Source organism: Manis pentadactyla, chromosome 4 (assembly GCF_030020395.1).
Source record: "Manis pentadactyla isolate mManPen7 chromosome 4, mManPen7.hap1, whole genome shotgun sequence".
Lineage (NCBI taxonomy): Eukaryota > Metazoa > Chordata > Mammalia > Pholidota > Manidae > Manis > Manis pentadactyla.
The window spans coordinates 1,177,258-1,187,412 of NC_080022.1; the positions used below are offsets into that span (position 1 = coordinate 1,177,258).

At 55.9% G+C, this 10,155-nt stretch overlaps 1 protein-coding gene across 2 annotated transcripts; it reads left to right on the forward strand.

Annotated features, from left to right (window-relative positions):
• Nucleotides 1–28: 28 nt before the first annotated feature.
• RER1 (retention in endoplasmic reticulum sorting receptor 1) lies at nt 29–9,996 on the forward strand. 2 transcript variants are annotated; one of them, XM_036882787.2, is made up of 7 exons: nt 29–189; nt 3,309–3,396; nt 4,599–4,703; nt 6,604–6,703; nt 7,798–7,876; nt 8,776–8,911; nt 9,319–9,996. In XM_036882787.2, the coding sequence occupies exons 2-7, from the start codon at nt 3,316–3,318 to the stop codon at nt 9,406–9,408; spliced, it is 591 nt and encodes a 196-aa protein (XP_036738682.1). In that variant the 5' UTR covers nt 29–189; nt 3,309–3,315; the 3' UTR covers nt 9,409–9,996. The 2 variants fall into 2 exon arrangements, with proteins under 2 accessions (XP_036738682.1, XP_036738683.1); XM_036882788.2 differs by lacking the exon at nt 29–189 and adding an exon at nt 1,515–1,537.
• The last annotated feature ends 159 nt before the right edge of the window (nt 9,997–10,155 follow it).

Below are 10,155 nucleotides of genomic sequence, written 5' to 3' on the forward strand. Positions count from 1 at the left end.
AATGGTTGGAGGCTCTCGGCTCCGCCCTGGCGGCCATCTTGGAGGCCCCGGAGGCGGTGCCGCGCAGGACGGAGCGGAAGTCCCCGGCTGCCCCTTCCCGGACCAAGCGAAGCGCCGGCGCGGCCGCTGCCCGCGTCCTCCTCCCCGCGGCCCTCGGGAGACCGCGCTCGGCCGCAGCGGAGCGGCGAGGTGCCGGCGGGGCCCAGGGTCCGGGCGGGGATGGGGCGGGGGTTCGGGCAGAGCATGGCCGGGCCGCACACCGGGGTCGCGCGGTGACCGCCCCGGGAGGGAGGGGACTCGGCCGCCTCTCCGTCTGCTTCCGCGCCCGGGGCTAGGCCTGCCCGCGCGGTTTGGGCAGGGGCTGTCGGGTGCAGCAGGTTGCCGGGGGTCCCGTCCTGGTACAGACTGAGTCCTGCAGGCTGACTCGGTGCCGTGCCCGCGCCCCCGTCGGGTCGGCCCCGCTTCCGTGCGCGGCAGAGGGAGGCGGTGTTAGCCCCGGACGCTCTCCCGAGGCCCGCCCTTGGTCCGGGTCGGCCCTCCTCTCCCGGGAACGTGTGAGGTGGAGACCCCGCGAATGAGCACGGGGTCCTCAGCTATTGAGACCAGGTCCTGCTGAGTGCAGATGACGGGCAGGGTGGCAGGGGCAGGTGCGGACGTCCGCGGTGGTCCCGGCCCGAGTGCGCCTCTCCGGGAATGGACGGAGACGGCTGGAGGGGCGTTTGAGCCAGGGACAGCACCCGAGGTCAGCGTGGGGCCCAGGAGGACGAGGGCATGAGGAGATGAGCAGAAAGGTGGGGGGCCCGACTGCTGGTGGCCCCGTAGCCGGGCAGAGACCGCCTCCAGAAGCCCTCAGGTCGTGGCTCCTCCGGACGGGGCCTCCCGGACTGCGGACGGGCCCGTGCATGGCGCTCCTGCTCTCTGCTTGGGATGGTTTTATCTTGCTTTTTCCTTTGTTTTCTTTTGGACCCAGCGTGAAACAGTTAAATGCAACAGATGATTTACCGACTGCCTGCTACTTAACAGGCTATTTTAGGCAGTAGGACCCAGCAGCAGTCCAGATAAGGTTCCCCCTCAAGGAGCTTACATTCTAGTAGGAGAAAATAGAGAAAACAAGGAAGTCAGGAAATGATTGTTACACAAAGTAAACACGGGGTGACATGATCTAAGGGACCTGGTGGTCGGTTTGATAAGTCAGGAGGGCCTCTCTGAGGAGGTGGCCTTCCAACTGAGCAGAGGGAAGAGGACCACAGAGCAGCTGGTGTGAGGCCGGCCCTAATCCAGGAACCAGGAACAAGTCTGACTTGTTTGAGGGAGGCGGGCCTGCTCCCTCCTGCCTGGCTTGAGGGTCAGGCCTGGTGCTACGTGCAGCTGACTCCCTGCAAGGCAATGTCTGAGGGCCGCTAAGTGCCATTGCCTCACTCTGCAGGTCGTTGGGGGGTGCTGAGGGGGTTGTCCACATTGCACGGCAAGACAGTGACAGCTGGACTCTGAGAGCTGTTTGACTCCAAAGTCCATGTCCTTGGTGTTATTCTTGACAGTGAGTTTGCTTGAGACTTGGAGCTGTGTGTTAATGTGTATGCTGTCTGTCAGATCATCAGAGATCGACTGCTGTGTTTTTGGAAGATTTTTCCACACACTCAACTGAAATCATGGGAAATTGTAGCAGTTGTTTCTCATAGCATGTGTGCGTGAAGGACAGGTGTTTTCTCACTAAGATCACTGTTACTGCCTCCACGTAATGGGAGACACTTCAGGCATAAAACAGGAAAATGAAGGAAAATTTGTGAGGAACCATAGGGTAAAGAATATTATTGACGTGGCTTTCTGCTGCCCTGGCTTTGGCCACAATAGGGTGGCCGGCCGGCCATTCTAGGAAATGAATTCTAATTTAGCCCCTTTTAAAACACGGAATTCTCCTCAGTTGAATGTAAAAGTGCATCTCCTGAAAGGACAGGAGACTGGGGAGCCGTGATGGTCCATTCAGTTGGGTCACCTATCTTCCATTTGCACATCTCCTGAGAGCAAAGGGCGTTGTTTCTGGGTGTCCGCGGCAGTGCCCCATCTGCCCAGTGGCTTCGGAAACGGAGTCGGGTCACATAATGCCTGGTAACAGTGGTGTAGTGGGACTGCTTAGAGGGTTTTAATGTCCAAGTCGTGCCTGGAACACTCTGGGATCACATCAGCCTCCTGACCCCATCTCAGAAAGAGGCTGTTCCAGGTGCTTGCAGGGGGGTGTGGCCGAGACGTGGGCAGGTGCACCCGGCAGCCCTGCACACAGGCGCTCAGGCATGGGGGGCCCAGTGCTCTGGGAATGGGAAGGGCTGCCGTGTCCTCCAGTGCTGTCAGCCAGACAAGGAAACGGGCCTTGTGGCCATGCAGCCTGGGGGCTTTGGTAGCAAACTGGACAGCTCAACCGTAGCACCACGTGGGGACAGCTTGGCCTGCAGGTGAACTTTTGCCTGCATCTCCACTAGCTGAGGGGTGGCAGGTACCTCCGGCTTCTGGCTCCTTCTCATCCTAAGATGCAGGTTGCCCAGTGGAGGAGCTGAGGTCAGACCGGGCTTTGGCTGCTGAGATCACCGCTGCCCCTGGCCTTGGGCAGGTGACTCAAGCCGCCTGGGACCTGATCCTCTGTGGCAGACTGGGGCTGATGGTGGCTGCTCACTTGGCCATCTGGGTTCTCCCAGCTCAGTTCTCCCAGGATCTTACTTAGCAGCAGGTTGAACCAGGCAGGAGCACATAGGATTATCTCCATCCAGATAAGGAATGAGACACAGACATTGCCTCCCTGAGAATCAGTCATGTGGGAATGTCCTCAGGGTGGGGGCACACCTGCCCCAAATGACCAGGAGAAGCACAGCTGGCTGCTGGCTGGAGGAGCAGCCGGGGGAGATCAGGCTAGGCCTGGAGAGAGCCTGCTGAGGGGAACCCGTGCAGGAGGGGAGATGCTGGACGGAGTCCTTGCTGTGGACCGTCCCCAAGGAGGTGCTCACCAGACTGCCCCCAGGACGCCACTGTCAGCAGGACAGCTCATGGGGCCATTGCGGGCGGGGGGGGGGGTGACCAGGTGACGCTGGCAGAAGCGAAAGTCCACTGGTGCCGCTCTGCATGTGTCACATGACATCCTGGCTGTCCACCAAAGCATGTCTCCTGCCTGTTTCTTTTTCCCGCCGACTCATGGTAAAGACACGGAAGAACCTGTGGCGTGATGAGATGCTGAGGGCCAGGAGGAGCTGCGAGGCGCTGGTGAGGCCGGGCAGAGACCGTGTCTCCCAGTGCCTTCTGTTTAAGGCCGTTGTGTTTCTCAGTTGCAGAATGTCCGAAGGTGACAGTGTTGGCGATTCTGTCCATGGGAAGCCTTCTGTGGTGTACAGATTCTTCACAAGGCTTGGACAGGTCGGTATTTCTGCAGATGAATTGGGTAAATATTTGAACAAGTACTTGTTGACCGTGGGACACGCTCCTCAGGGCATAAATGACTAACGTCCCCTGGAGAGGAAGGCTGGCCTTTCCTCAGGCCCGTGTTTCACTTTGTGTGCTTTCTATGAAGGGCCAGACTAGGCCGCTCAGGCGCTGGGGACTACATGTGGTCTCTGCCACACAGTTGCTTTCGGAGTTTTTCAGCAGCCTTTAAAAGTGTAAACCATTCTTAGCTCCTGGCCATGCAGACATGGTGGCAGCTCCTGCTTTGCTGTCCCCTCTGGCCACCATTTCCACGTTCCCTTGGCCCAGGGGGCCTCGCGGCACCCCCACCTGCCCCTCGTCTGGGTCTGTGCGCGGGACTGGACTGTATCTGGGCTGTGGCGCTGGCCTGCACTGGGCAGCAGCACCTGCAGCTACCTTCAGACCCTGAGTCCAGCCTGTGCGGAGGAAGTAGAGTTTGGTGAGCAGCTGCACCCACGGATGCTCTGCTCAGAATTAAAAATGTATCGAGTTTTAAAAGTTTTTAAAAATTTTAATTAAAAAATTTTATTTTCAAAATAAAAAAATCCTTCTTTTCCAAAACATTGGAAAACCTGGTAATCACTGAAGCCAGCTGGTGGGTGTGTGGCCTCATGCATTCTCTTTCCTTCTGTGAACAGGTGGGACTTTTTGCAATTAAAATAAAAAGTAAAAATCAGGTGACAACGATTAGAATGGAGGACACAAACTGTACTGATCACATGGCACAGGCACGCGCTGGAGTGGGACTGAGGACCACCTTCCAGCCCACTGCTTTGCTGCTGGATACCTGGTCCCCCTGCTGGGGTCAGGCTGGCCGTCCAGCTGTGCAGGGCAGCTCTTCGGGGAGTGGGCTTTGGGATAGGCTCTGGGCTGAGCCCTGTGTCGCGGGGTGGCGAATCCTTTCTCAGGCCAGTCCTTGGGGTGAAGGTTGGTGTCCCCTGCATGGTACCCTTGCTGACACCATAGGACCAGGTGCTGAGAGAGTGTAAGGTTTCTGTCTAAGGGGTGAATCTGCCTCAGGAATCACTGCTGATAGATTGACGCTTCATAGTCACTGCTCTGTGCCAGTGACTCGAATCTGGACTGGGTGACTGGTGTGTGCCACGTGGCTGGGGTCCCTGTGCATGTGATCCATGTGGACGCTGTCTCCCCAGGTCTACCAGTGCTGGCTGGACAGGTCCACGCCCTACACGGCTGTGCGCTGGGCTGCCACGCTGGGCCTGAGCTTTGTCTACCTGATCCGTGTTTACCTGCTGCAGGTAGGTGTGAGCTGGGGGACAAGGCTCGGCTGTCGTGTGGTCTGAGTGGGTGTTGGTTGGGCTGTTGCTGTGTTCTGTCTCTGGATGAGGAGGGTTTACAGAGATGGAGATGATCTGTAATGGCCACTTTGCAGTTTAGCACCAAACCTAAGAAATACTTGAGTGTTTGTCTTTCAAAGTGGGATTGCTTACAGTTGACCCTGCGTTGTTCATTTTCTGTAGCTAGAGTTACCAGGACAGTCATGACTGCAGCGTGGGGCCTGCTGACATTGATAGTGCTCCTCCCTCCTCATCCAGGGTCATGGTCTGGATGGTGGGCCCTCCGACGACCCTTGACCCTGCCTTGGGACTCTGAGGGGTAGAAATCTCTGGGGACGAAATAACCCAGACTTGCTGCCTCGTTCCCCAAGTGTCGCGAGTGACACTGGCATCCTGAGGGCTCAGCTGTTGGAGTCACAGCTTTTCTGAGGTCCAGATGGTGGAGCTGAGGCTTCCCCGTAGTGACGGTGGGGCTGGGGGCGTCCTCTCAGACTTGAGCTTGCTGTGTGCTCTTCTCCAGCGGCCACCTGGTTCCTGGATGGGGGTCCAGACCTCAGGAGGGGTCACTGGCTGTCCCCGTGTCTGGAGGAAGGCAGTTAAAGGCCTTGAGCAGAGTTTTTTTTTCTGGAGCTAGGAAATACGTTGTCATTTAAAGCAAACACTTCCCTCTCTCTTCAGGAGGACATGGGTCCGTAGGTGGACACATGCTGACTGGACGCTCCAGGCACCCAGTGCTGGGGGAAGCCTCACTGAGGCTCACGTGGACACACTGCTCCGGGAGGTCAGGACGGGTCCCGCCTGGCCTGTGGGCTGTAGGTCGCTCTGTTCATTGTAGCAGGATCCCTTCTGTACGCGATGTCCAAAATTGATGTTGATTGACTTTAACTGATTATAGATTTTTTTTCAATTGGAACTTGGTCTAGTCACTAGTGGAAAGAATGACCTAGAAACATTGATCAGGGAATTCATGTGGGGCTAGGGTGCATTTACCACCCTCAACCAGATGCTCTCTAGTCTGGCTCTTCAGGCATGGCCCTGCAACAGGAAGCTGTGTAAACACTAAACTCAAACTTTTCACATTTAGATTTTAGTTTTCTGAAGACTTGAAACATGTTAAGGCAGAAAGATTTCATCTTGTTTGTATGAAAATTTGTAGGCTTTTTAATTGATAACAGTTCATTTTGGTTCTAAGTTGACCAACTGTTGATATTTTAATTAGCCCTAGTTGCAGGAAAGTGTGGGGCATGTAGATGCCATGCAGGCCCCACTTCTTGGCACATCCTGAGGAAGGTTTGTCTGCAAAACATCTTTAACCTCATTCTCGATTTCCTGACTTTCTGGTTCCGGCTTTCTGCCGGGCAGAGATTTGCGCTCCTGACGAAGCGTGTGCTGATGTGAGTTGCCCGCTAGGAGTGTCAGGCAGCATGTGAGCCGTGGTTCCAGTTCTGTGTCCAGGGCAGATAGCTGCTGGCCTGGGGTAGATGCAGCCCAGAGCCACTCTGCCCGAGCCGCGCCCACCCCGGGCTTGAGGGCCTGGAGCTGCAGCTGGGGTGTGTGGCTTGGGGAAGACCTTGCTTGTTTGTGTCAGGTGTCATGTGCATCTGACTGGACCCTTGGAGATGTTTGCTCTTTGGGTTCTGGCTTGTCCCTCACGGAGATGCACAAGGTAATGAGACAGACTGTCACGATGGCTGTTCACTGTGCTTCCATGTCCCCTGCTGTAACCTTGCATTATCAGTGAGCTGTGTGCACTTAAAGTTCAGTTCAGACAAGGTTGAGAGTCACTGGAATGTTATGTGGTGACCCGGTCCAGGGTGGTGGGTGGTTGCAGCATCACTGACCGTGTTTCCTTCTCTTCCAGGGTTGGTACATCGTGACCTACGCCTTGGGGATCTACCACCTAAACCTTTTCATAGCTTTCCTTTCTCCAAAAGTGGACCCTTCCTTAATGGAAGATTCAGGTAGAGATCGTCCACTCTGTTTGGGGAGGATCGTGATTTTGTATCCTTCACAGGATTGCTGTATTCTCTAGAAACATCTGGAATCCAAGCTTCTGAGACTGTTGTGTTGGCATTTAAAGTGTACCTGGGACTGTTGTGATGGTGATGAATTTGCGTGCAGTGTGACAGCCCTAATGGCTGTGCAGAGGTGGTGGCCTGGTTCATAGATGAGGAAACGGGTACCCAGGCGGCCTGATCTGAGGTCACAGGGCAGAGCGAGCAGGACGTACTCCTGTGACACTGGCCAGGTCCCCTTCCCCCAGCGCCTGGGGGGTCCACGGGTAGTGCGCTGGGACTCACGGAGGCCGCTGGCATGCTGAGTGTGGCAGTTGGGCCCACTGAAGGCGATGCTCAGTCTCACAGGATGATGGGCTGAAGAGTTCTTGGCCCGTGCTGCTCTGGCCCTCCCTGGGCCGGGGTGGGGGCACAAACAGAGTCGCCTCTGCCAGCATGTCCTCCTCCTTATGGGAGGGACACAACCTGCTTTCTGCGTGCTGGACATTTCTCGAGACTTCGGGTTAAAACCAGAGTCTGTGACTTTTCTCTGTGGAGCATTTAAAGTACTAAAGGAAACAGCCTTTTTATCTAATGTTGCCACTGGAGGGAATAGAAAGTGACTAAGCAACCCCTTCTGCTGGCCCCAGGGTTCTCCCGTAGCTGGAGAGGCCCCACCTGGGTGCGTTGGGAGGGGTCGGGTGTACGGGCCTCAGCGCCAGGCCCGGCTACTCGGTGCCCACGAGGGCCCTGCTCTGTGAGCGCTCATAGGGCAACTCGCGTGCCTCCCTGTGGTGGATTGACATGTCCTGAAAACTGGTGTGCGGGTGAATTTTTATGCAATCATTTAAAACATTCTAATACGACTCTCTTAAAGCAGTGAATTGATTTCTAAATCTGTTGGAGATCCCTGTTTTGTCTGTGCGTAAATGGCACCCTCCTGTACAGGTTTCACGTGTTGGGTCTCTGGTTCCAAAGCTTTAGGGACAAACCCGTGGCTTTAGTGATGGAAATAACAAGAGGACACGTGCTCTCTCTCAGACTGATACTCTGCCTTCCAGATGACGGCCCCTCACTGCCAACCAAGCAGAACGAGGAGTTCCGGCCCTTCATTCGAAGGCTTCCAGAGTTTAAATTCTGGTGAGTTGATTCCGAAAGGCCGTTGAGAGGTGCTCCTCCTCCAGGGTGCTGATGGGACTGAGGCGGTGAGAGCTTCTCTGTGCGTTTGTCTGGAGCGTCCATTCACCCAGTGTGAGTGCTGTGCTGTGCTGGGCTTCAAGTTAACACTGGTGCTCTTTGAAGGTGGCAAAAAAGCCGCTTCTGGGTGGAGGGTCCTGGGGTATGTCAGCCTCGAGAGACTTGGGCCTTGGGGGGGCTGGCCTGTGTCGCTGCGTGCACGGCACCCTTCTGGTCTCCAGCAGGGCTGAAGCAGCTCTCTGCCCCCAGGCAAGTACAGCCTCGGGGGGCCCCCTGTCATTGGAAGTGCTGGGACGGCAGTTAGCTCGGCCCCTAGGCCTAGAGGCAGTGACCTGTGTGGTGCTGGGACAGGAGCATGATAGGAGGACGGTGACCTGCAGTGTCAAGCGTAGGCTCTGGTTCCTGTCCTGGGTCAGACCAAACCCAGAGAGAGCAGCTGCTGCACCTTTGCTCTGAGGGTCTGAGTGGGGCGGGGAGGGAGGGAGGTGCAGGAGACTCCCGAGTGGGGGAGGAGTGGGAGGCAGGCCAGCCCGGGGCCTGCAAGCCCTCCGAGGACATTGCCTTCATAGGAGAGGGAGAGCCAGGGGTGTCAGCAGGGCAGTGGTCCTGGGCTCCGCCTGGCCCTCAGGACTGCACGGAGGCAGGGCCGTTTCAGGTGGCAGGTGCCCGCCACAGACCTCAGACCATCATGCTTTGTGTGATTTGGGGGAGAACTTGGGGCTGTATTTGTGATCACACACAGTCTGTTACAAGTGAGATGCCCACTGCACCCATGCAGCTCCCCAAGAGGTGTGTGCTCCTTGTGGTGGGCCGGCAGCGCTGACCTCACTCCTTCCCTTAAGGCACGCGGCGACCAAGGGCGTCCTTGTGGCCACGGTCTGCACCTTCTTTGAGGCTTTCAATGTCCCGGTGTTCTGGCCCATCCTGGTGATGTACTTTGTCCTGCTCTTCTGCATCACCATGAAGCGGCAGATCAAGGTAACGGGTGCCGGTGCTGGCAGTGCTGAGCACACACTCCTCAGGTCTGTGCTTGGGAGGGGCCCGGGAACCGGTGACAGGCCCCAGGCAGACGGCTTAGGGTGCTGTTTGTCGTCCTCTGAGGCCCAGGGCCTGTGTGTAGTGGTCAGACAGTGCCCTAAACCTCAGTGGGCACCTGGGGCCCCAGCCTGTCCTGCAGGCAGGGTCACCTGACTTTTCCTGCGCCCTTGGGCTTCCCGAGTGTGGCAGCTCAGCTGGGCATGGGGCGCTTAGCCATGTTGATGGAGGCTGGAAGCTGGTCGTGGTGCCCTGGGTTCGTTGCCCAGCATGGAGGGAAGGCCAGGGTTCAGGTTTGTGGGGTGTGGCTCATTAGGGAGCCGCTCTGAAATGAATCTGTTCGTCCCCAGCATATGATCAAGTACCGGTACATCCCGTTCACACACGGAAAAAGGACATATAAAGGGAAGGAGGATGCAGGCAAGACGTTCGCGAGTTAAGACGTGGCCAGACCCGTCACATGGAGTCCCAGGACGGTTTTGAGCCATTGTAACAATGCCTTCTTTCTTCACATAAAGTAGTTGATTACGAGGGAGTCAAATTTTCTTTTTTAAAAGGAGCTTCAATTATTTGTAACTGAAATATCAGGTTCTTGAAGAAACTGGCTTTAAACCGAATCGTGTTTATTTTTCAGTGACATTCAAGTGTTCAAATGGACAGAATTCTAGTAAATTGCAGGCTCAGTGGATAGTCGGGGAGCTTGGGGAGGGGCGGCAGGCAGTTGTCACGAGGCTGCAGAACCAGCCTTGGCGGAAGGACCCGGGTCGCACCAGCGCCACCTTCCGGAGGACGCCGGTGACCACGATGCCCGACTGGAGGACAATGCTGGTTCCTACATCTGAAGGAGCGTCACGTTTGAAAGGTGACTGTCAACTGACTGGGGTTCTAATGCCAGTTTCCCAGTCCCATCTCCCCAGAGATGTTTAAAGTTGGCCTCTATCATAATGACTCAAAACTTTGCTCTTAACTACCATGATTGCTTTTGAGGGCCTGGAATTATAAATATATATTATATTTTAATTGTTTGAGATTATTTTGACACGTTTCTTTGATGTGTAAAGAGTTGTTTTGGATTAAATCTGTTCTCAAGCAGCAGCCCGTTTACAGGACCAACCAGCTGTAGAGAGCAGATCAGCTCTGGTTTTCACACCCAGCTTTTCACTTTCTATGGGGAACAACTCTGACCT

Excerpts from the sequence above, each read along its gene's own strand:
- RER1 (XM_036882787.2), top strand. The coding sequence starts at position 3,316 with ATGTCCGAAGGTGACAGTGTTGGCGATTCTGTCCATGGGAAGCCTTCT. Across the intron at positions 3,397-4,598 it reads TCTTCACAAGGCTTGGACAG|GTCTACCAGTGCTGGCTGGA; the intron begins GTCGGTATTTCT and ends CTGTCTCCCCAG. Across the intron at positions 6,704-7,797 it reads TTCCTTAATGGAAGATTCAG|ATGACGGCCCCTCACTGCCA; the intron begins GTAGAGATCGTC and ends TCTGCCTTCCAG.